The sequence below is a fragment of the Caenorhabditis briggsae genome, assembly GCF_000004555.2.
Source record: "Caenorhabditis briggsae complete genome, chrIV, whole genome shotgun sequence".
NCBI classification, from domain to species: domain Eukaryota; kingdom Metazoa; phylum Nematoda; class Chromadorea; order Rhabditida; family Rhabditidae; genus Caenorhabditis; species Caenorhabditis briggsae.
In genome coordinates, this window is record NC_013487.2 from 11,828,048 (window position 1) to 11,853,603 (window position 25,556).

The window sequence follows — 25,556 nt, forward strand, 5'->3', positions numbered from 1 at the left end:
CACGAACTGATAGGAATTCTCCATGAAAAGTTTCCTATGGCAACACTCAACTCTAAATTTTTTAAGCGTCTTTGACTCTAGTCCTTTCTAATCTGCTTTGAAACCTTTGGTTTTAAGCCCAAACTTTTCCTATTCAGACTTACCGATACAAAGTATAGGCGTTAAAAAAGACAACACAAGTTTGGAACGAATCTCCAATACTATTCAATCCAAAAATGTTTTGGAGAGCTCAGTCCAAACTTGTGAAGACGCCCCTAGAACAAAATTCTAGATAACAGAAAATACACTGAATTCGTCCTCTCTACTGGACCCTATTTAAACATTTCCTAACCGACTGATAAGTTTTTCTCAAGGAACGAAAAAGGAAATAAAAAGATTTCGAAAAAGGAATGAAATCAAAAAAAAAAGTTATTGATGCTTATTATTTTATCATCAACTCTCAAAAACTTCGAAAAGATTTGATAAGAGAGAAATAGAAGAGAGATGGTAGAGAAACGAGAGTGAAAAGAGTTTTGGAACCGATTATTATTAAGGGAAACGAGAAAGAATCGGGAAGAAGGAGAGTATTAGTGTACAGTTTGTGTATGCATATATACACATTTTGAATTATTAGTTTCGAAAATCGAAGAAATGACCAAAGAGTGGACGATCGGCGGGGGAATATAACAAGGACCGCACCTCAGATGACTGTATATGGATTAGTGTTGTTAGTCATCTGAAGATTTCAAGGTGCAACCAATGCTCAATTCTTGATCTATTTCTGATCTTCTGCCACGTCACAAACACAAGAATTGTGTTAAGAGGAATGTGTTGCCTTATGACCATAAAAGATAAGAATACGTGACAAAACAGAAAAAGGGACTGTTTATCAGGAAAAGAGCAACAGAGAGAGAGAGAGAGAGAGAGAGAGCGAATGTCTCTTCAGATTTTCTTATCGATTCAACTCTTCATTTGGGTGTTTACGATCTGAAGGGCAAAATGACATAGAGAAGAGACGAAAGGCTTTTCCCCTCTCTTTGAATGTCTGATTGGCATCTGAAGATCTTCAAGAGATACGGATTAGTATGTGTGGACAGGAGATTCCTGTCGACCAGCATAAACTGAAGCAGTTTCAGATTTCCGACACCTTCACAAAAAGTGGAGGATGGTATCTTTTGAAAAAAAAGTGAAGAACATTTTTTTGGCCCAGGTGGGACGGTTGTGTAATAGTTTCAAAACGGTTGATTGAAATCATTGACTGACAGGAACATGAACATGACAGGAACATGACTGAAAATTGTAGCGACGACGAAAATATATAAAAGGTTGCGATGAAGGACGAGAGTTTGAGTTCCCGCGCAATGAGAAACTTAGGCCACGGAGACGGGCTGCCATTTTACGGGCCAAACTTTTTTTAAATGTCGGTTTTTGAGATTTCAAAAATGTGTCAACTGATAAAATGTTTGTGATATTATGATAAACATTTTCCAGGTTGGCTAGTTTTGTGTATCTATGATTATCTATTAAAAGCACCGAGATAAATTGGCTCAAAGTTGAAAGTTAGGGAGCTTTTCTATGACAGGCTTAACGGTAAAAATTGAAATCGAATACATGTTTAGTTAGCAATACATCTAAGGTGTTCTATGTGAGAATCTCTAACTCTTTTAACAATACGATACGTGGAGTGGGTGTTTTATGAGCTATAAGCAGACAACTCTAGACATAACGAGTTACATCAGAAATCGAAATTTTATATTGTCATTCAGATTACATTTGACATTTTACAACTAAGATAAGTTTTGACATGGTTAAGTTTTGACATGGTTTCAGGAAATGACGACTCCAAAATATGATTTTAGAAAAAAAAGTCAGTGGCTATTCAAATAAAAAAAGATCCTCCTGCAATAAATGCTCAATCGAATTTTTGAAACTTTCAGAAAGTAAAGTTTCGGCAAGTTTCAAATTTTCGTACAAAACTATATTTTTAAAAACTGAAATCGACGGTTTGAAAAAGTCGAAACTTGTTTACTTCAACCAATACTTTTAGACATATGTCATTATATTATCAGTATGATAAGAAATTAGGAGTTCACAGTTCTTGAGAAGAAATAGGATTCATGGAAAAACAACATCCAGGAAAACCAGTTTTCCTTCAAATGTTTGGAAAGTGCTCAGGAACTCAAGAATCAAAACAAAAATATAATTCGCTTGCAAAAAGTTACACTATTTTCTAGTTATAGTCAAACTTTTTTTACTTTCTCTGTCTTTTGTAACTATACAAAAGTTAGCGAATTTCTCTCCAATCATGCGCAAAGTTCACAATGTTTTATTTGCTCAGGGAATTAATCTTCCGGTAGAACAGAACTACAAAATCAACAAGTAGTACGCTTGATAGTAAAATCTTGATTTCCTGGTGTTTGATTAATTGGACTGTGAAGTTTTAGTAAAGGAATGTTTTAATTTTTGCTAAACTTTCAAACTGAGATCTCACAAAGGTCTAGGGATCATTTAATTCTTTACAAACCGAACAAAATAAATTCTGAAAACTTTTTGTTTCAGTCAAAAATATTTTTTTATTGTATGAAAACCGGAAATGATTTTTTATTTTGGTCAGTTTGCTCAAGTACATCAACATTTTCGTTCTTTGTAACTAGGAAATGATTCAGTGGACTCTTGAACAAATGAATAACAAAAAGTACAATTGATCGGCTCGTCTCCTCCAAACTTTTTTAACTTGAACAGTTTCAGTACAACAACCAAAAATTACTGTATTACTGGCGGAGCATGTACACTATATGATTTAAAAGTTGAGCTCCAATTCGTTGTGCTTTACAAGTTGGAACACATTTTGAAGTATTATAAGTAAAGTACGCCGAAAAATTTGAAATTTGAAAAATTCAGGCCAATTTTTTAATAGAGCAAAAAAAGAAATATCATATTTAGACACTGTTATGCTCTTCTTAAGATGACCAAAAATCGAGGTTCAAAGTATTTTTATAATTCTCTGTTCCTTATTTTTTCCAAAGTTCGAAGTGTTCTTTCAAATCATCAAAACTCCTAACATCACTTGCACTATTCTTCCACATAAACCTGTCAAAAATTCAAGAGCGGCGACTATCAGTTCGGATTACGGCACATGATACCGCCCCGTTGAAACCAACTTCGTCGTTGAAAAAAGTGACAATATCGTGTGATTGAAAAGTTGAGAGCTCTCTTATCAACTGACACTTGAAAAAAACTTTTTGAGGAGGGGTGAAAAAATAAAAGTAAGTGGTCAAATTGATTGGTCACTCCGAGATGAGTAGTAAAGAAAGAGTTGCGACAACTGGTGCTGAGAAAAAAAAACAAAATATATATTTGAGGGAAAAAGTTCAATAGATTTGAGAGAAAAAATAGAGAGCGTGGAGGCGGCTCGGCAAAAGGTTACATCATCTGCTGAAACATACTTTTCAGATCATCATACTATTATGCAATGCGTGAAAATTCTGGAATACAGAATGATCATAATGTTTGAAACTCTTTTTTCGGTGAATCATGAGTTGCGGGGGAAGTTTTTCTTTCTTTTTTTGGCGGTCGGTATCTATTGAACAAAAATGTATGAAGCGCTTTTAGCGCAATTTCAATTTCTGAAAAGTTTTAAGGCATTCTTTGTGTTCCTTTCAAAATACAAACTGATGTCATCCTGACCATTGGAGTGGTAATCACTCAAATAGAACGCCAATTCGTCAAATTTGAGCCCATGTATCTCATTTTCTGTGAGAGATATCAAAAAGTGATTAACTGTGATTAAAATATTGCTGATATCATAATAAACATTTTATTAGTTGACAACTTTTCGATATCTTTCAAAAGAAGTGAGATATATAGGTTCAAAGTGGACTTTCCAGGTGGCGTTCTGTTAGAGTGTTAACGGTAACTTCTACAAATTGTACTATCATAAAGTTGGAGCATAGCTTTGTACTGTTCTCAAACTTGGTGTGATGAAACTCAAGTAATTCATCAGTAAACCAGCCAAGCTTCAAATCATTTGATCAACCTTGAGCTGAGTTATCGCTTGTCAAAGCTGCTTTCTCTCATGAAAACCACAGATTAGGACGTTCATCTTCCGACAATCATAACAATACCTAGACTTGAGGAATCGCTTTGAAAATTTCGGTATCTTTGAATCAAACTAAACATTATATTTCTACCATTTTTTTGTGCTTCCAAGATACTTATGTTTGAAGGTAACCCCGTTTTATCAGTCCGGGTAATTGTGCGGCACCCTGTAATAATACTTTGGGAGAGTATTCTACGTTCGCAGTTAGTGATTTTTTGTGATTTGGTCATTAGCTTGAATTTTTATTCATTTTAATTATGTACACGCATCAGAAGTGGGTTCAGTGTCAAAGCCAGCGAAGTCTGATAGTTGGACGCTGACCCCTATTATGAGAACAGGGAAACTAATAAGTTACATAGTACAAAATATTATATATTAAAGGCACAGAACATGAAAGCTTATATTTCAAATGCGAGTATGCTCTTCATCCACCATCATTTTCTCGGTAAGAACTTCCGATTCATTGGAATAATCCGCATATTCGTAATAGAAGACTGCAAGGAGGATGAAAACGAAAATGACGAGAAGCATGATTCCACTGAACACGAACATTTGGACGGCCTGGAAATGGAAAATATGAGCAATTGAGCTTGCATTAAAATACTCACGACATCCGAGAAAATGTTCAACATGAATATAATGACCACAATGAGATCTCCAACAGCTGTAGTGAACAACCAAAGGGCTTGTACCACAGACTTTAACTGAGGTGATGCTTCAGAATACGCGAACTCGAGACCCGTGATACTAAACATGACTTCTCCAGCTGTGATTATCACGTATTGCGGGATTTGCCAGAGGATACTGACACGGTTATGGCATACAAGCGACTTTGTGGTAGCGAGAATATCCTGAAAAAAAAATGATTTAGCTAACCTTATATGCTTGGAAGCTTACCGAGTCCCCATTTGACTTTGTCGAGATCGTCATCAAGTACACTCCACCCATATGTGTTTGTTCTACTGTACCCAGATCCATTGCGTAGAAATTCTGAAAATTATATTACTTTTTTAAAGATATTCAAAACATTCTCCTACTTTCTGCGCCTCATCCGTGTAGAACAATTTGTACTTTCCTGGTCTTACATCGACTGCCTCATAACTTTTACCATAGCTACTTGAGTCTCCTTTAACGTAATCATGTACTTCCAAATGATTCGACTTGGATAGAGAGTAGAATTTTCTGAAATTGTGTCTTCTAGAACGTTTCGATTTTTGTTTCAAAAACCGAACCCTTTCTGACCAGGTGTGCAAATGTGCTCGGCGTCCGAAACCGTATCCGTCTCAACTTTACACAATGCAATATTCCCAGAATAACCTGTAGTTCCGTTGCAACTCTCCCAGGTGACACTTGAAGGAATTTTGTCACATGGAACAATCAAATTGATGCTGAAACTTTTTTTTGTATTTCGAGTTACAGAGAAATGTGGTTTACCCAATGCCGAACTCTCCGTTTCCACTTTTTGGTTTTTGAGGTTTCACTGAATTATAGGTCCAGCCGTTTGGTGTAAGAGTCATAACATAGGAATTAGTAGCAATGAAAGTTGGATGAGCAGTGAACTTTGGACAGTTTGGTGAGTCGCTTTAAAAAACGCTTATTTATAGTTATAACTTTTGAGTCATTTAGCCAGGAATGACTTACTTGGTGAAGGTAATATTTGGCTGGAACATAGATTCGCCAGAGAAACTGATTGGTTTGATGACAAGATCTTCTGGGTTGATTCCCTAAAAAACCTCATAATAATCATTATCGATGTTTAAATATTACAGTCGTTCTCAGCAAATCAAATGGTTCTCTGGAATCGATTTGCACTTTGAAGTCACAAGTTGGCAGAGTGTTGATAATTGTTAAATGTGCTTCGTTTGAAGCTGGAAGGTAAGGAAGCGACGACTGAAAATCCACTGTTTTTTTGTTTCTTTCTTCTTGGACTCACATTCACAAAGAGTTGAACAACTCCGCACACGAAGAACGCCAGTGCTGTCAAAACTCCACCGCAAGCCATTTTTCGAAGCATTCTAAAAAATAAAAAGTTAGAAAAAAGCTTCTTTAAAGACTAACGTCAGCTCAAATCCGCATCTTTCAATTGCTGGGTACACAAGGGATTGAAAGAGTGGGATGAAGAAAAGGATCAAAAATGCATTCAACACTCCCATTTGATCCGGTAGAATCTCCCATCCCCATACATTTCCATCCATTCCAATTGCCTGAAGAACCCACGTGGATCCTTGTTGATCGTAGAGTGCCCAGAACATTGGAACTGGAATCATCATGACAATCACTCGGAACAGTTGCTTGATGTCTCCAATGTATCGCCGTTGAGCGCAGTTTCCATGAAGAGCTTTGCATTCTGGAGACATTGCACAGTCATGACCATTCAATGAGTATTCAAGCCAATGGGAACGATGGTGGGATGAGGATGATGAAAGTTTATTGCGGAGAGCAGTCTGGAATAATCTTTATTTTCAATGTAAAAAGGAAAAACTTACAAAAATAGTTCCGATAACTCTGAAAATGATGTTCTCCTTTGGTGGGACTTTTTTGTACCAATAACTTCCAGCCATGAAAACCACTAAAAAATGCATACATCAAAGCGTCAATTATGAGCTCAATTATCTCGATTCCTCTGAAAAGTATCAAAAAGTGGTCAGCGGACAAAATGTTTATCATAATATCAAAAACATTTTGTCAGTTGACCACTTTTTGATATCTTTTGGAGAAACCGAGATAATTGAGCTAAAATTTGACAATTTGGGTGGGCGTCAATTAGGAGAAATACTTTATCATATTTAAACTCAACTTACATGTGGCAACAATCATCAAAAAGGCTGGAATTCCAAAAGCCAATGGATAACAGGAATCATTGCCGAAGCATGACATTGCTGAAATTTATGATTAGACGATTTTCCCTATATCTCTTAACTTACATCTCATATGAGGAGTGAGCCACATTGAGATTAGAGATCCGGCGTTAATTGAAAAATAAAACATTGAAAAGAAAATTGAGATCATTCTGGTATAATGAGCAGGAAATTGGTCACCACCGAAAGCCGAGACACATGGTTTGATACCTCCTGTACCGAGACCAACGATTAGGAGACCAAGGAGGTCAAGGAATCTGAAATGAATCACTAATAATGATTAAGTTAATCAACTTACGGATGATGTGAGCTTTCGCTTGGAGCAATCGAGGAAAATGCAAGAAGAATTTGACCGCATGAGTAGAAAATTGAGACGAAGAAGATGGTCCTGAAAAGGGATTTTTTTCAAAAACGTTTTCTATTCGAATCTTACCAAAACTTTCCAATGTAACCATCAGCAAGAATGGATCCCAGAAGTGGAGAAGTGTAGCATATAACTGTGAAAGCATGGAAAAGTACCGTACTCGAGGATTGGGTAAATCCGAGAATGTTGAAGAAATAGAGAGTCAGAACGGCTAAAATGTATTTTTCAGAGTAATCAATGTATTTTACAAACCTCTCATTCCATAGAAACTAAACCTCTCGCATAGCTCATTTCCCACAATCAGAAACGTCTGTTTCGGCCATTTTTTGAACATTTCTCCCCATGTCTGAAAACTTTTCAAAAACCGGTTATTGTATCAATTTCAATAGATCTCCTACCGTTGGCTGATGGTCAATTGGAGACCCGGGTCGGGGGTCATTCTGAAGGTGAGTGGCACCCATAAACGGACGATTTTACACGAAACAAAACGACTTTACTGAAGAAGGGGACATCAGGTGGAGGAGGCAAAAAACAGAATATGAAGAGGAGGAAGAAGACGTTGTTGAAGATTCAGAAGAGAGACCACGACGATGATTATTTTTTGGTTGGTTACACACGAAACATAGTAGTTGTAGTTATGGTTTAGAAGGGTTCTCTCTCGTGTCAGAAGGAGAACAGGTTTCGGATTGAGGGTCGAGAATTTCGAGGGAAAGAGAAACAGTGTATAGCATTTGGGGAAAAAAACATGATGACTGTGATGTTAACGGAAGAGGAAGAGTGAGAAAGAAATAGAAGAAGCTGTGATATTATTTCTAAGGCCAGGTTCCGAAAGGAAAAAAAAACAAGAAAGCGCAACATTTTTCATAGCTTTCTTATAGATTTCGGTTTTTCTGAATACCCTGTCTTTTTAGAATTTCTCGAATCGGTTGTCTTTCAGAAGCTGGCTAACAGAGTAAGATCTCTAATCGGATGAGCAATTTATGAAATCTGTATCTTTGAACTGAAACGGCAAAATTGGAAACAGCAATTCGTAGCTGTTTGAACCGGAAATTGGTGTGAAACCTGTAATAAAAGGGCCCCCACACTGTAAAGTTTGAGCTCAATTGACGACTTTATGATAAGTAATTTTTCAGTTTACATTTTTTGATATCTTTTTAAGGAACCGAGATAACTGAGCTTAAAGGAAACGTATAGAGTGGGATTTCATTAGTAAAATACGGTAACTTTGTTTATTTTATTTTTAAATCACCTTCTCGAATTTTAAACATATTAGGTCAACTTTAAATTCTAGAAAACCGTAACCTGTTTCAGACTTTTTCGTTCCTCTCGTATATTTTTTGACTTACAAAAAATTGTTCGTCAAACAAGAAATCAACCACCACCAAATGTCTCAACTTTTACAACAAAAATACGGGTTTCCTAGGGAGAAAAGTAAAAAAAGTGAAAAACTTGAACTGTACTATGAAGTTGAATAAGAGGTGAAGAGTCATGAATATTCAAAAGTTTTATGAAGGGCACACTGTTTTATATTACTGAGAAATTCCTATCTCTCCCATTTTTTGTTGAAAAGAAAAATACCAAAACTTGGCGAACCGTTGTAATTAGAATTTTCCAATTTTCCGAAAGAGAAAATTTTGAAGACAATCTTTCATAGTACATGTACATGCAATCAGATAAAAAACCTACCAGGGAGGGTGAAGGGGAGTAACTGAAAAACAAAAAAAAGGAATAACAATATATGGAACAGGAGGTATCATCAATAGACATCGAACTGTATCTTTTCTGCTATCTACCGTAAAACCTGTATTAGAAGGGCCCCGGAAATTGAAAGGTCCCTCTAATTGAAGTGCCCCCCTAGAGACCTCACGAAAAATAGAAGTGCCTCTATTTGAAGGGCCCCTCTATTTGAAGTACCCCCCTCTAATTGGAGTGCCTCTTTGACTACCCCCTTTGATTTTCGGCCGTTTTTTCTGTTGTTTTGATTGAATCATTGTCAAATTGAAGAAAAAACTGGCACCTGTCAATGAGAATTTGAATGCCGTCGCTATATCACTGATTTTTGTCTCGTTCGATCGATTTTCGCTGGGAGTTTACAATTTGAAAAAAATCTAGAAATTCCAGCGATCAAAATGTTACCAAGAAACCTGAATTTTATGCAGAAAATCGGACTACATTGAAAGAAAAATTTTGTTTAATACAATATGAGATTTAAGGGCGGGACCTCGTAAATCGGTACGATGCCCGCAAAACTCTCAGGTGCCAGTTTTTTTTAAATTTGACAATATGAGAAATTTTGTTTTTTATATAGAAATTTCAACGGATTCTGAGTAGAAAAACGAAATATTCACTGAAATATGATGTCACTCCAATAGAAGTTCCATTCTCAGCGACCCCACGAAAAATACAAGTGCCCCTCTAATTATAGGGCCCCTCTAATTGAAGTGGCTCCACGAAAAATAGAAGGGCCGGCCCTTCTAATACAGGTTTTACGGTATATTTTCATTTTTAAAAATGGAAAAAAGGAAGCAACGTACTTGAGAAAGAAAAACTTTAGAAGGGCAAAAACGATTGTCTGAAAAGTGTCAACGACATGCATTTCAAGAGAAGAAAAATTGTGGCCAATTTGTTCAAACTGTTTCAAATGTTTTCGACGTCCTTCGGTACCGCCTATTTCGGCTGTAAGGAGAAAAAGAAGACAAAATTCCAATAAGGAATTCATGTTGCCAATTGTGCAATTACAATAAAAAGGAATGTGTTCTGGGACAGGTATTGTCAGGTTGGAATGGGGGAAAACGAGAAAGGAAAGTTGGAAAAGAAACAGAATGGATTGTCACCGTCGATGGTGACAAAAAGGGTTGTAAAGGAGCAGAATAGTTAGAACACATTATGTTGGAAGGCTTCGAACTGTGTTAGGGTGCAGGCGGACTGAAAATTAAAAAAAAATGGCTCTCAAAACGGCAAAGATGAATTTTACCGAACCAAAATGTTCTAAAATAAATAATGCTTTTTTGTCTGCAGGAGTTTTTCATATATCGGGGTCCTGATTTAGCTTCTTTTAGAACCAATATTTCTGGACAACTACCGGACCAGTCATTTTATGGCGTATAACTTTGTTCAAAAACAAGATACAGTTTTTCAAATAGTAAAATTTTGTAGTACTTGTTGAGTTCTATCATATCCCATGTAACTGTTCTGAAAATATTAATTCTTCAAGAAACTATGGCAGAGCGAAGACCCAGGTCCCGGTTCACAAGTATGATAAATGAGAAAAAGCTCTAAATGCTCAAAAACACATTTAAAATTAGTTCGCTGATAAAGTACTCCTATTTAGCTGGATGAATTGGGTTATGATCACCAGCGATCGTTTTCAAAAAATAAGATATCACACCTAAATCCCCTCAAGGGCGCGAAAAATGCCAAGATTTACCAGGTCGGCGTCTTGTTATCAGATATGAATGCCAAAACAAGGTACTAAAACCAAGGAAGTGAATTATCAATGGTTTTCTTCAAACTTCAAACTCGGACTCCTTTTGAAAATCAGGCAAACAAATAATAAAAAATAGAAACTTATCAACATCGGAATTCGTGTTATTTTAAAACTGTTCATCACCTAATTTGATAAAAATAGGAACGCTTTTTTCGTTCTTTTTTGAAAATGTGTCATCATGAAGTGTTGAATTCAACAGTTCAGAGAAAAAGATGAACGAACATGGACAAAATTTGTGTCTAGTGGTTTGCAGATTTCGTTAATCTTGTTGAACTGCAATGGTACTTTTTTGAAAATCGCTGTAAAAGATTAAAGCAATCTGTGACACCAGACAATTCAAAAAATGAAAAGAAATTGAACTTTTATGGATGCCGTAAAACCTCACATTATAATCTATAAGCAAATTTATCTCGGTTGCCTTGACAGACATCAAAAAGTGGTTAACTATCAAAATATGTCTCATACCATGAAAACGATTTTGTCACTTGAACCCTTTTTGGTATCGTTCACAGAAACCAAGATAAATTGGGCCAAAGTCGACGCTATGAAAGTCCATAGGTTTAACGGTACTTGGTTTAAAAGTACTAGCCTATTGTACTTTTAAAAAAGCTAACTAGCGTTAAACTGGCGGACACATGGTCAAAACAAGTTATCAGCCATCTAGCTCGCAAACTGAAAACAAATCAAGCGCTTGCCACGTGGTTATCATCATGGCGAAAAGGTGTCAAAACTGCTTCCTTCCTCCAATTCTCGCTCCGATAATTTGTTTGTTTGATTTGGGTTCCTAAGCACATTCCCCCAGCTTTTTTCTCTCCCAGACCGACAGTAATCAAACATTCGGTAGGAAGAAAAAAAAATGGGTGAAGCAAGCGGATCTTTTTGCACTGCCCGATAACATTGGGTAAATATTTTTCAGATTGTGAATAGAAAAGAAAAATCTGTAAAAATAAAAACAAACAAAAACTGTGTTAAGAAGTTGTTGAAAAGAGTGGGATGGGAATGGGTGAGAAATTGAGAATAAGGGGACGATTGTTTAGATTATATGTCGTGCAGGAGGGATTCATATGGTGCACTTTTGGAGCATGACTGAAGATTCGTAGTTTGAAGATCTGGAAGTTTGATTTTCGGTTTGGGAGAAAAAATCTTGAGAAGATCAGAATTATTTTCTAAACTGAAGTATTGTACTGGTACAAAAAATCGGAGCTGTGGTCCCACAACGACAACTACAGTAACCTAAAAAATTGTTATTTTCAGGATTAATTTTCTTGTTTATTTACTGATCTTTTTTTCCACCTGACAAGTCGAAAAAAATCTGACAATAGCAACATTTTTAGGTTACGGTAGTTGTCGTTGTAATACCTTTCACAGCTCCAATTGTTTTGTACCTATAATAACCTCTTTTACTATCACAACGTCATTATGAGTGACTAATTGTATTATTCTTTGACTGAAAAACCAACCTACTTCCTTTCTTCCATTTTTACCAACATTATTTTCTACTCCAGGTTATAAAATTCGTCTTTTATTCCGGTTCAACATCATCCGCAACTCGTGACTCACTTCTCAAAGGAGCAAAGCTGCTCCGAAACTATTCCAAGCTGTTTCGAGGCATTGATAACCCTCTCACCACTAAACCACTATAAATTCTTATCAGTGGTCACCTGGACAAAATTCATTTACTATGAATCTGTACGTAGACCATGATTTTCCGATAGCAGGAAACTTTAAGAGACCTCATGAACTTGTTCCCTTCCCAAAGTTTTTCGGAATTCAATGTTCACCGTATATTCAAGACTGGAAACTTCATTTTGAGAGGAGGAAGGAGTTGAAGAGTCAGCATGCAGGATTCTTTTTGGTGGCAGTTTCAAGTTTAACCAAAGATTTGACCAGTTTCCATAATGTTGTTCCGGAGCAAAGTTTCGAGCAAAACAATTATACAGGTAAGTTTTTTTAAAGTTTTTTTTGTTTCGGAAGGCTCTCCTCACGAATCAGTATTGACAATTGGTTTCAAATCATTTACTATGAAAGAGCAAAAATCGTTGACAGTGAAAAGCTTTGCACTTTCTTGTCGCAAAATTTGGTTTCCGATCACTTTGAAAATTTTGGAGGATGTAAAACAGACCTAGATGGAAAACTTTGCATTCACAAAATTTTTTGGAAATTTTTAGTTATTCAGCTATTTGCCGGAGTTCTGAAAGACACCTATTTTTTCACGTTGTCAGTAAAAAACTGGCCAAAAAGAAGGCCTTTCAGAATTCGGCACATAGCTGAATTTTATGAAAAATAACAATTTTACTGATTAGCCAGACGTTTCGTCTGTTGATCCCTTAAGATTTACAAAAGCATATTTTTCGGCTATTTTGACCATTCTCAGAATTGTGGAGGTAATCTGTCTTGGCGGGCTTTTCTACTGAAACCGTGAAAAAAGGTGAGTGTCTTTTAGAAAAAAAATGGCTGGAATTTCAGACAAATTTTCAAAGTTGATATTTTGACCCCAAACTTTGGCAAAATGTTTCTTATAGTTTTCTCCAGTTTTCCCGAAAGTTTCAGCCAGATTGTAACACTCTCCGAGTTTTCGCGGAGTTTTTTTTTCCTTTTTTGCCAACTCCCTGAATAACCCCATAAGAATTTAAAATGAATGCGTTAATTGGAAAGTTTCAATCTAGGTCTCTTGAACAACCTCCAGAATGTTCAAAGTGATTCGAAACCTGACAGACGAGCCTCAGACTCATGAAAATGGTTAACATCCACAGAAAAAAGCGTTTATTATTAACAATAGGAAAAGAAAAATAACAAGTATCGAAATACTGTACTGATTAGCCAGACTTTTGTTTGTTGATCCCTTTCGCCACGCAGAGGTTCAGTACATGAAAGGAAAAATGGGTTTTCACTGGGGGAAAAACCAACACAAAACCCCTGTCTCCGAGGAGACAGTTTTCTAATTTTCAATAATTCTTTTTCACTGCTAAAAAACTATATGATCGCTATTTATTGTTTTTGTTCACTTGTTTCTTTTTTCTTTGGTTGGAGTCTTTTGCAAAAAGGGGGCGTTCAGTGAAAATGAATTCACCTAGCCATGACTCAGTACATGAAAAGGTTCCCCCGCCCGTGGTCTCCAAGGATAATTGTTGGATGATTTCCAAAGTAGACGCCCGTAAATCTACGAAAGGGGCATGGGGTTTTTTATCAAATCACGTGACTATGTAGGATTTTGAAAAATTAGCTGATTTTCATAGCCAAAATATTTTTTACTTGACATAAAAAAAAACGTAGATCTGCTGTCGTTCGTCGGAAGCAATATAAAATGGATTCAAATTTATTCCCCTCCAAAGGAAAAAGGAAAATATGAAGATTTACCCCCCGAGCTTATATTACCCCTAAAACACCCAGCCCTCAAAAGTATTTTCAGCACTTGAATAGTATTCTTCGGGTTTTTTTTTCGTTTTTGATACCCAGTTCTTCCTGAAGTATATTATCGTATAATTTTATAATTTCAATTCAGAAAAAAAACTCTTTAGTGCCAAGCACCGACATAAAATGGGCTAAGGCAAAAAAGGTTAAAATGTTGAAGATTCTAAACAGAAATAAGCTCAGCACCTCAACCGGCGAAAACCTAAAAACAAAGAACCCTGAATGTGTAAAAAACCCTTGATGCTACTTTGGAAATAATAAATTGAAAATCAAAATTGAAATTCAACATTTTCAATGAAGATAAGCAAAACAATAAAAGCAAAACACAGAATTCCAAAAATAAATTTTCAGAAGGATGAAAAATCCCAAAAAATACCCTGAATACCTTTGAAGAAGAATATATTTCCTTTCTTCTGGTGATACTTTTGTGTCACAAGTTTTTTAAAATTCAATTTCTTCACATTTTTGGCTGAAACATATGTTTCTATGTTCGGATGTTCGGAATGACTTTTTCGAAGTTTTTCGGAATGTCGAAAATTCCGATTTTAAAAATTTCGGAATTTCGGAACCTCAGAATTTTCCGATTTCGAAAATTTCGGATTTTCGGAATATCGAAATTTTTCGATTTTCAAAAGCTCGGTGAATCGGCATTTCAACATACCGTATTTTCTCTAATTGAAACCCATGGGCTTCTATTTTTCAACCTCCATCTCAGGAAAATACCAAAAACTGAAATCTCCAGAAAATTTTATGAACAGAAAGAAACACTGCAACAACCGAATAAACGAACTGCACTGTACAAACTGCACTAACTGATATGGGAAGTACCCGAAGTGTCCCCTCGCTTTTTCTTAGATATTGGTGGCAAAAAAATGTCCCTTCCTCGGACTAGCACAAAACAGATGATATAAGGTGCCAATAGGCAGGTTGAGCAGAATGGCAAAACTTCTTGTTTTTTTAGAAATAGTGGATCAAGTTCATCCAAAAAATCATAACTTTGTTCAGAGCAAAGATAAAATTATAAACTAACATGTTTCTTGTAGAACAGATTACAGGCTACAAAAAACATAACTACACCTTAACTTCCACATAAGCTCTGAGAATGAAAGATTCAGTTGGTTTAGTTTCTTTGAGTTAAAAAAAATTGATTAAAAAAAAAGAATTGAGTTAAAAAATATTATTATATTCAAAAATCTCTCTTGAATGAACGGTGAGCTATATATTTGAAATCACAGTTGTGCATTATGACATGAAAGGAATTGAATAAACATAGTCTCCCGAAGGTGTTTTTTCGAAAATCGGCATTTTTTGATTTCACATTATCGGACCATTTGGACATTTCCCTTCCTAGAAAGTTTCTTTTCAAAGATAGAATGAAGGTTTCGTTATGTTTTTTGTAGCCTGTAATCTGTTCTACAAGTAACATGTTAGTTTATAATTTTATTTTTGCTCTGAACAAAGTTATGTTTTTTTGAATGAACTTGATCCACTATTTCTGAAAAAACACAAAAAGTTTTGCCATTCTGCCCAACGTTATTTTCAGGCACCTTATATTATCTGGTTTGTGCTAGTCCGAGGAAGGGACATTTTTTGCCACCAATATCTAAGAAAAAGCGAGGGGACATTTCGGGTACTTCCCTTGTGTGAAATAGGCAAAAAAGAGATTGAAAACGCAAAAAACTGAAGGAATTCTGCCCGCAAGCAATCTTTTCGCGACATACCGTAGTCCAAAAATCTCTATTTTCGAAAAGAAAGCTTCAGAAATATTCCGGTCGGAATTTCATTCCGAAAAATTCTTTCGGAAATATTCTGACCGGAATTTCATTCCCGAAATATTCGGAATTTTTGGAATCCCGAAATCCGTTCCCAAAATCCTTGAATTGGAGTTACGAAATTTAGATTTTTTGACTGAGAAGATCCACCAATATATGGAACCATTAAGTATTTACAACTATCAAATTTATTCACCGTTATCAAAATTTCGAAAAAGAAAAACGATTTTTCGCATTTTCACATTACGATAATAAGAAGTTATTTATATATCAAAAACAAATAGAAACTTTGTCGATCGAATAGCGCACTGGTTTACACGCCGGTGTTTGAAACGATCGACCCGAGTTCGATCCTCGCTCGAGGCATCGGATTTTTGTAAGGGAGAAAAAGTCCGAAAAATCGAAAAAAAAACCCCTCATGCCCCATTCTGGGGAAAACCCCCATGCCCCATTCCGTACATTTACGGGCGCGTTTCTAAAGTTCCTTTCCCCTTGTAAGAAGTTATGCGTACGCTTTGTATTGTTATTTCACATCTTTTAAATTTTTGATTGAATCGTTTGCAAAAGGGGGACGTTCAGTAGAAATGATTCTACCTAGCCATGAACCCCAAAACATGGCGACCCTTAGGGTCTTCTAGTACTTTTTTGCATTCGACCAACCAAAAGATTAAAAAGAAAATGAACCGAAAGAGTAAGCGTATGCAAAGCGCTTCTTACCAGAGAGAAGGGCTTGTAAAAATTATCCAACAATAAAATTCGAAGTGTGATTTCGCAGAGAACTTTTTCAATACGTGGTTTTTTTCAACGTGGACAGAAGGAGGGGACGTGACCTTATTTTGATTGATTTATTAATTTTTTGCCTTGCGTGAATAAAAAATAAAATTTTTTGAAAAGCTCGAAAATTAATTTTAATTTGACGTGACCTTTTGGAAAAGTGAGGAGCGGAGCGGCGTACAGTAAAAGAAATAGGTTAAGTCGCGCCGAAGGCTCATCAGCCAGCTGTTTGAAGCGCAAACAGGTCGGTCAAGATATATGTTACCTAGAAAAATGGTTCTAAACCGCAATTCCGACCCTTCAAACAGATGGCTGGTGCGCCACGGCAAATTGAGTTCAAATCTTGAAAAATAACAACTTCAAAAATAGTTCATTTCCAGGAAAATTCTAACTTCTTCAAAGCCGACGGGCAACAAATACGAGTTATCGTTGATGATCGTCTTCCAATCAATTCTGAAGGATCCCTCTATTATGCTCAATCCGTCGAATCCGCATTCTGGTATCCTTTACTTGAAAAAGCGTATGCAAAGTGAGTATAACTGAAATAATGGATTTTATTGTATCCAGAGAATCATAATTTTCAGATTTCGCGGAAGTTACGAATTCATTGAGTATGGTCTCCCAATGGAATCATTCTTCCATTTAACCAAAAGAAAACCAGTATCCTTCGACAATGAATCCACGACACCTCTCCCATCTACTTCTTTTGGAATGTATTCAAAATTGCAAAAACTGATTAATGATCAATGTCTTGTAACCTGTAAACTCCATGATCCTCAAGGAAACAATCAACAGTATGGAAGTGCTTTCGTCGTAGTTGACGTCATGGAAAAGAGACGGATCTCTAATGACGGACTTGTCGAACAAAGGAATTTCGTGAAACTTCGACATCCATCTGGAAGGATCAAGATCTAGCAAATGCAGTGGGAATCTCAGATGTCGGAATTTCCGGTGAGGGATTGATGGACGTTGAAAAGTTTTTGAATCAGATGCAATGTGTTTATACAGTTGATACTTCTATGCACACTTTGGGTCTGACTTCTGGATTGGATGCCTTTCTTCCCTTTATTCCCGTTAAACAGAGTTCTCCAGCAAACCGTCATAGATGTAGGAAGTAGTATTCTTCAGCAAGGAAGCCCCCTTATTTTTTGTAATATATTTTCTCTATTTCTGTTTTTAGAGAGTGTCACAACTCTTATTAGCTCCAATCAAAAAGTACACAATTTTCGAAAGTCATCGAAGAATTTTCGAGAACATGCAATAAAATGCGAGAGATTGCACGGGGTCGCATAGAAGTTTAAAAGATCAGAAAAAATAGATTTTCACAAAAAAAACTCCAAATGTTAGAGTAGGTCTAATAGAATGCCATCCAATCATGAGCTCATATATCTCGGTTCCTATGAAAGATATCAAAAAATGATCAACTGCCAAAATGTTCATCATACTATCAAAAATGTTTTGTCAGTTGATCAATTTTTGATATCTTTTACAGGAACTGAGAGAACATATGCGCTCAAAGTTGATGGCTTGGGTGACACTCTACTGGAGTGGTAGTTCTAACACCCGGACTAAAAAGTTTTAGATTGAGTTTTGAAAATTAAAATCTTATTTTTCACATGATGGGTTCAGTCTTTTTTACATAACATTAGAAAGATTCTAATACATAAAAATTCCAACACATTTTTTGGTCGGATTACACCTATAAATTCATTTCTGTAGAAAATGTTTAAAAGTTATTGAAACGCTCGAGATGTTTTTAACAGTCCCAAATTTCACATGTTCCTTTATCACAGATCCCTCAAATACAGTATACATACTCTTTTCTTCTCTTTCCAAACCAGATTCCAAGCATTTTTTCAATACCTGCCCTTTTTTGCAATTTCCTCATACTAAGTTTATATCCCTTTCCATCTTTCCCTTGTCTTTTTTTTCTTTAATTACCCATTTTTATACTGATATTTCTGATGATTGATTCCAAGTTCAATTTTCCTATTTTTTTTAACCCAAAATAAAATGTTTTCTCATTTCATCAAAAATCCGAATCTAAAAGCAATCACAACAACCACACTAAAATTCCAACAAAACATTTCACATCTTCTTTTCGTTTTCTCTGCAAAAAAAATTGATAAGTACTGTTTTTAATCTGCTTGATTACTGATTCCGTTTTTCTTCTTCATGATCTCTTGGTTTCCACGTCATCTCACCTTGAAGTCGTCGTGCCCCCCTTGAATAGCCATATCATTTGTATCAGTTTCTCCCACCACCATCCACGTCTTCTTTCCCATCTTCTCCTTATCAATGTGACCCCACGCAGATGTAACGGGTACGTTGCGCACCCAAAACTAACTGATAATGGGAAAGACGAAGAAGACGTAGTTGTGGAGAAGAAGACGAAGGATCCAGTTTTGGACCCCCATATCTCCTATTTCTTCTTTTTTTTTCTTCTGTTTACTTTCTCTGGCCATGTGCCAACCAACCAAAAAAAATACAGTACGCCAGTCTGGTGTTTCAAAAAGAAGATGATTTCTGAAGATCGCAAAAATAAGAAAAGAAGCGAAAATAGAGCCAATTATACTGTCAAAAATAAACACTTTTTGTCACTTTTTCCTAGGAATTTCAGGACATTTTGAGTCACCATAAAACAAGCTACTCGGATAAACAATAAGGGAACAAGAGATCGTCGGGGTGATTTTCAGAATTTTCAGTTGCATTCCGCGGAATTCACGTGAATCTTTGATGCAGTACATAGACCATCGGACAGTTCTCTAATATTACACACCCAAATTTTTTCGAGAAGCTTTGTGTAAAAATGAAGTTGAAGCCAACTTTCCCTTCTTCAAATTATATCATTTCAACGTCTTCTGAAGTTACGCCTTCATCTGAAAATGAATTCTGAAGCCCGTGGGCGCGGCTCTTCCTAACCAAGCGAAGATTTTTGCCTGTTCACCCAAAAAAAAACTGAAAAATGGTCAAATTTCATTTCCAGTTTCACTCCCGACGATTCAACGGACACTATGGTAAGACGGATTCAAAAAACACACGCCACGGGAAGGTTTCACCTGAACTGAATGGTCGAAACAAAGGAAACGAAAACACTTGGAACTGCACGTCTTCTAAGCTTGTCACGAGGTCTGGGAAACTTCTGGAGATCGATGACGTGGATTTTGAAGAAGTCTTTTGATAACCTAGTATCCCAGTTATACGACCACTACAAGCATCAGAAAAATATTTGTCAACGGGTCACAGATTGATTTATTTACATTTATACGAGATGAAAATGATGTCTTCTGGACTACAGAGAAAAGACTGAACTACAGTATAGGAAAAGTACCCAAGCTGGAAAATGGAAGAGTTGGGAGCATCAGAGTTCTGATAAGATAGAATCAATGCTTGAGTTCTATTTTGGAACATCAATCTAATCTTTTGAACGACGGTTAATTTTTCAGATATTGATCAAAAATTGATGAAACGGAACTTGAAATTCTCGTTCAAGTCCTCAAGTATTCTTAATAAGGCTTCCAACCTGTAGGAAAATTTAGCAGACCAACCGACCGTTGACCCAGCCGACCGAGTGGAGCGAATTCGTGCATTTGCGCGTCATAATTTCAGAGCCGGAGAGTGTCTGCGTACGCAGCATTATATTTTACGGCGCACAACGGATTTTTTAATTTTGTGAACTACATGCGCAAACGCTCTCTGGTACGATGACGCGCAAACGCACCAATTCGGTAAAGCTCGGCCATCGGTCGCTTTAGTACTCAAAATCTACATTTTCCATGTTTCATACTGACAAAATTTATTTTTCCCTTATCATTTTGTCTAACTTAGGATCATTACTATTACCGGACACCCACGAACACTTCCAATGAGGGAATGACGATTTCATTAAAGAACTCCAAATACTACTCCACAGTTCGTTAAGTTCTCTCCATGTGTACCCCAGTCCTTGATCTGTCTCTATCTACTTCCCAAATGAACCTTGGCCACAGAAACAACGCGTACTCAATAAACTTCCGTACCAGATTCTAACAAGAAGGTGTCATAAATTACAAATCCTCTACTCCACCGCCGCGCCATCGTCTTCTCTTTTCTATCAAATCAAACACAACACACACACACATGATAAGTACTTTCATCTTCACATGGATCGTCCACGTGCAGTCTCTCCTTTCGCTTCAGAATTCAGATGACGTTGACTGCGCAGGATTCGTCCCTTTCCTCAAAAAGCGTTTGGCGTTGTGTCTTCTCGCCGTTTACACAAAAAAGGGCATTTGTTCATTCTGACGTAACGCTTATCAATGATTACATTGAACGGAGCATCGACAAACAACTAGTACTAGATACTCATACTACATACCGTATTTCCCCTAAAAGAAGCTTAAGCAATACTCAAACTTGGAGCTTAATTATCTCGATTCCCTCAGAAGATAGCAAAAGTAATCCACTAATAAATTGTTTTTCATGATTTCGTTAACATTTTATCAGTTTACATATTTTTTATATCTCTTATAGGAACCGAGATAATTGAGCTCAACGTGGGCTTCTTTTAGAGCAAATACGGTAACTGACGGTTTTCAGATGGTCTTGGAAAGTGTGTTTGATGAAATAATGTCTGACAAAGCTTTAAATTTTCCTGATATCCGTCGAATGTTTCCATATAATATCGACTAGGATGTTTGAACTGGTAACAACATTTCCCTTTAGGAGAGTGGTTATAAATCATGATGGCCGCCAATGTATAGATTGGATTCGTATATCGATGCTTCTAAACGACGTTTGTGATCATCACATACGAATGATTTCATCGCCAATACATTTCCACAGTTTTTCTCCTATTGTTTACACGTAATTTATATATGTCAGAGTACACTTGATTCTAGAAATAGCTGTTCGTCTGGTAACATGATGAACTGAAAATGATTGATGACCAAATTAGGAGTACGATAGGTACAGTACAACTATTGGGGAGTTTGTGCATTTTCGGTATTTTTGAGAATGCCTAGATCAGATCAGGAGTTTTGAAAAAATTTCAGGCATATGGAATTTTTTGAACTTCCAAAACCTGATTTCCTATTAACTTCTCGAGAAGCTTCAGAACAGTTCAAGTTTTCTTGTTTTCCGATATTTTTCAGCAACGAATAAAGTTGATTTATCAGAAAAATATACAACTTTTCAATATACCCAATTAACCAACTAAATGACCATTACGATTTGAGCTGTTGGCTGACTAGTTATTATTGTCCTTCTAGAATAATTACCTCTAATCGGATGACTCATATATGATATGTCAAGAGCTCACCAAAAGGCTCAGAGATCTCAGTGAAACTCTAAAAATGGGAATCAATTAGAGAGGAAGGCCCCCTCGGAACACACACCCCGCCCATTTCTTCTCTTCTCCGCCGAAGGCAACGGTCTGTCTCTGTGGGCGGAGCCAAGAAGCGACATGATACAAAAGTGAATGAGAGTCGGTCGGAAGGGGCCAGTGTCTCATCTTTGCCTTCATTAAACGAGTGCCTTCTTAGCACAAAAGACTCTCAGAACAAAATGTTCGAGATTTTCACTCAAGGATTCTCCTTCTTGAATCTTCTCTCTATTCTTGCTTTCTTCACTACAGTTGGACTCTTCTTCTGTGGAATGTAAGTTTGTTATTCTTACCGTTATTTCATACCTTTACCCTTCATACTTCAGTCCAATATGCCGACAAATCTGGAAAAGAAAAGATACCAAGGAAATCTCCGGTGCTCCATTCCTCATGGGAGTGGTTGGTGGATGCTGTTGGATGACTTACGGATGGTTGAAGAATGATGGAACTGTTAAATGGGTCACGGGATGTCAAGTGATTCTCTACACCACTTATACCATCTTCTACTGGTGCATGACCAAGAAGAAGCTGTGGATCACCCTCAAGGTTCTTGGAGTCATTGGAATCTGTACATCTTTGGTATTGGGAGTTCACTTCTTCGGAATGAAGATCTTCCATCCTCTCGGAATCGTTTGTCTCACTCTCAACATTGCTGACTTTGCCGCTCCTCTTGGAGGAATCCGAGTTGTGATCCGTCGTTGGGCCACTTCCACTCTTCCACTCCCATTGTGCATTGCCAACTTCTTGGTTTCTTCTGAATGGTTCCTTTACGGACTTCTCAAGAACGACTTCTACCTGATCTTCCCTAATGGAGTTGGATCTCTTCTCGCTTTCATTCAACTTCTTCTCTTCGTCGTTCTCCCAAGAAAGCCAGGACAACGTGCTCCAATCGTCAGACTCTGGTTGTGGATTCGTGGAGTCAAGGTTGAAGAGACCAAAGGTAAATAATGATCAGAAATCGTTGTTATGTTGTGGTCAGAAACAGGAAGGGAAGCGCCTTTTAGCTATTCACCCTAATCTGAAAAGGCTGAAAAGACACAACTAATAACAGCCGCCAAAAAACAACTCAACTAAACTTGTTTTCTTTTTCAGAAATTGTCGCTGAGCTTGGAGAGTGTGATGAAAAGAAGATGAACCGCGCCCAGAGATGGTCTCAAAAAATCAAGATGAACGTCTCTACCGTTGCCGAAGAGCTTGAGAATGTCATCTACAATCTACCAACGAAGGATCAGTTCGCCTATACCCACAAGATCGGAGATGACGATTCATCTAGCGAGAAAACCGTCGAGACTCCAGAAGGAAGTAAGAAGACGTCAGTGGTGGAGGCTCCAAAAGTGTCTCCAGTCATTGAAGGCGTCAAGGATGCTGATTTCGAGAGGAAAATGAGAAATTCGTTGAGAGCAGCTCAAGAAGCCCGAGAGACTGCTCTTCGAAGAACCATCAGCTCTCCAGATCTCTCCGATTAGACTTCAAATGTTTCTCTTCTTCTTCTCCCTCTGAAATCTCATTCCGCTTTACAACCTGTTCAAATCTCATTGACAGTTCTAATTTCAGAACTCATTTTGCCTAAAATTTACCCATTTTTCGCTGCTTTCCTCCCCCGACCCCGTCTCTTTTTGAGATGAAATGACTTCTTTTTGTGTGTGCAATTTGCAATTTTTTGACTATCCCATTCACTTTTTGAATGGCATAATTGTTGAAAACGGGTGACATTTGTTTGTTCTCTCTTCTCTTTTTTTTTGATAAAATGAAGTTTTAAAATTTAAAACTTCTGTTTATTTTCAGCTGAAAAAAATAGAGATTCTGAAACTATACGAATTTTGACATATCAAAATTGAAAAAATTATTGAAACGATAAGAATTGAAATTTTGTTTTCGAATGAATTGAAAAGAAAACGGAAACCCAAATGCATGAATTCAAACGGAAACTATTGAACTTCGAAAGTACTGTAGTTTCAATACAGAGTGGTCTAATGTAGTGTCTGAAAGGATTACTGTAGCTTCTGAGAAACGGTGTATTTATTTCAATTCTACAACATTTAGAGACCCAACGTGTCCGGTTCAAAATCTTTCAACCGGTTTTTTCGATTGAAATTTTGATTTTTTTTTCAAATTTATCAGATGCGGAACATCGTAAATAAATATTTTTCTTCTTCTTCTTTGACTAATCGTCCCAAATATCTCGTCATTTCTCTCTCAAACAATCGGATGTCTGTTTTCTTGAGGTCCCCTGATATTTTGGGTTTTTTTTGTTGACTCATACCGGATGGACAAAACAAAACATCTGATATCACTGGCAGATAAATACCGTAGTCTACAAAGATTAGAGTGTGTTCATTGAACTTCCAGCAGATTCAGAATCGTGTGAATTTTTTGGCCTAACTTTTTCACTTCATTTTTTCTAGGCCATCGCTCTTTATCGCTCCAAAGTCCACACTCTTCACTGCGTCATTATGATAATTCAACTGTTTTTGATTGCGTAACAAGTTGTGCTCATCAAGCCATCAGAAGAGCAGTCCAAGTGATAACCTTTCTTCCTTGATAAAAACAAAACAAACCATAAAACACTATTTATTATTTCACACGAACACTTCAAAAACTAAGAAGGAAGTATGGCGGTGGTGGGAACAGAATGATAAAAACACTAATCAATCATAAAGACTGAAAAACTGAAAAAGTGATGTGCTGGAAGTGCTGAAAAAAGACCACTCAGGGATTTACAATAGTAATCGAGTAATCGAGTTTTTTATGAAAAAGACGTTAACATAACGTATGGATAAAAATATATAGGATTTCGTAGGTGTTTGAGGTGATATATCCCCTTCTCTAGCGCAGTTGTTATGGAGCCAAGGGTCTGGTTGATTCAAAAGCTCGCTTGAAAGTATATCTAATGGTTTAGTCTGGAAATTAATTGAAATTCTTTCCAACAAGGCCGTTCTATTAGGATTACATTTTTTCTATTCATAGAATTTCACTGTTTCGTTATACGGGGTCTTGAGACGGTTGGCTGCCGGCCCAATGTCGGTCAAATTCGTCAAACTGAAAAAGTGAGTGCACGTGTGTAGATTCAAAACATTATAGGCGGCTAGTGGATCACAGAACGAATCCGTTTGTGAAATTCACGTGTTTTCAGGTTGAATATTCTATTGGTGTGTTATGTTATGGAAAGTGCGACTGATACTGAAAATGAATGTCTCACTGGCGTACTGATCTTAGAATGCCAAAGTCGAAGAGAAGGCTGGAACAGAGATATCCAGAAAGAAGGCGGAATTAACTACGACGCTTCACGGATCCTGGAAATTTTAGATTAGAAACGTGAATTTGAGATCAGAAAAATGTGATTCGTTGGTTAAGACATCATATTTTGAAAGAAAACCTTTTTCGTTTACTATAACAGTTTTCTAGTACCAAACTTATATCAAATTGATAAAAAATCCCTACTTCCACTTC

At 36.8% G+C, this 25,556-nt stretch overlaps 3 protein-coding genes across 3 annotated transcripts; 2 read left to right on the forward strand and 1 right to left on the reverse strand.

Annotated features, from left to right (window-relative positions):
* Positions 1–4,483: 4,483 nt before the first annotated feature.
* Cbr-pept-2 lies at positions 4,484–7,761 on the reverse strand (the record flags this gene model as incomplete). Its single annotated transcript, XM_002634253.1, has 17 exons — positions 4,484–4,639; positions 4,687–4,929; positions 4,976–5,068; positions 5,116–5,260; positions 5,311–5,466; positions 5,513–5,659; positions 5,720–5,802; positions 5,846–5,968; positions 6,012–6,093; positions 6,137–6,522; positions 6,565–6,647; positions 6,880–6,957; positions 7,003–7,193; positions 7,235–7,324; positions 7,370–7,511; positions 7,553–7,646; positions 7,699–7,761. The coding sequence occupies 17 exons, from the start codon at positions 7,759–7,761 to the stop codon at positions 4,484–4,486; spliced, it is 2,355 nt and encodes a 784-aa protein (XP_002634299.1).
* A 4,924-nt stretch (positions 7,762–12,685) lies between these two features.
* On the forward strand, positions 12,686–17,659 carry CBG17636 (the record flags this gene model as incomplete). Its single annotated transcript, XM_045235968.1, has 3 exons — positions 12,686–12,727; positions 17,125–17,273; positions 17,329–17,659. 3 exons carry the CDS (start codon positions 12,686–12,688, stop codon positions 17,657–17,659), a joined length of 522 nt encoding a protein of 173 aa, XP_045096285.1.
* Positions 17,660–22,288: 4,629 nt separating this feature from the next.
* Cbr-swt-3 lies at positions 22,289–23,572 on the forward strand (the record flags this gene model as incomplete). Its single annotated transcript, XM_045235969.1, has 3 exons — positions 22,289–22,380; positions 22,433–23,046; positions 23,199–23,572. 3 exons carry the CDS (start codon positions 22,289–22,291, stop codon positions 23,570–23,572), a joined length of 1,080 nt encoding a protein of 359 aa, XP_045096286.1.
* Between the last annotated feature and the right edge of the window lie 1,984 nt (positions 23,573–25,556).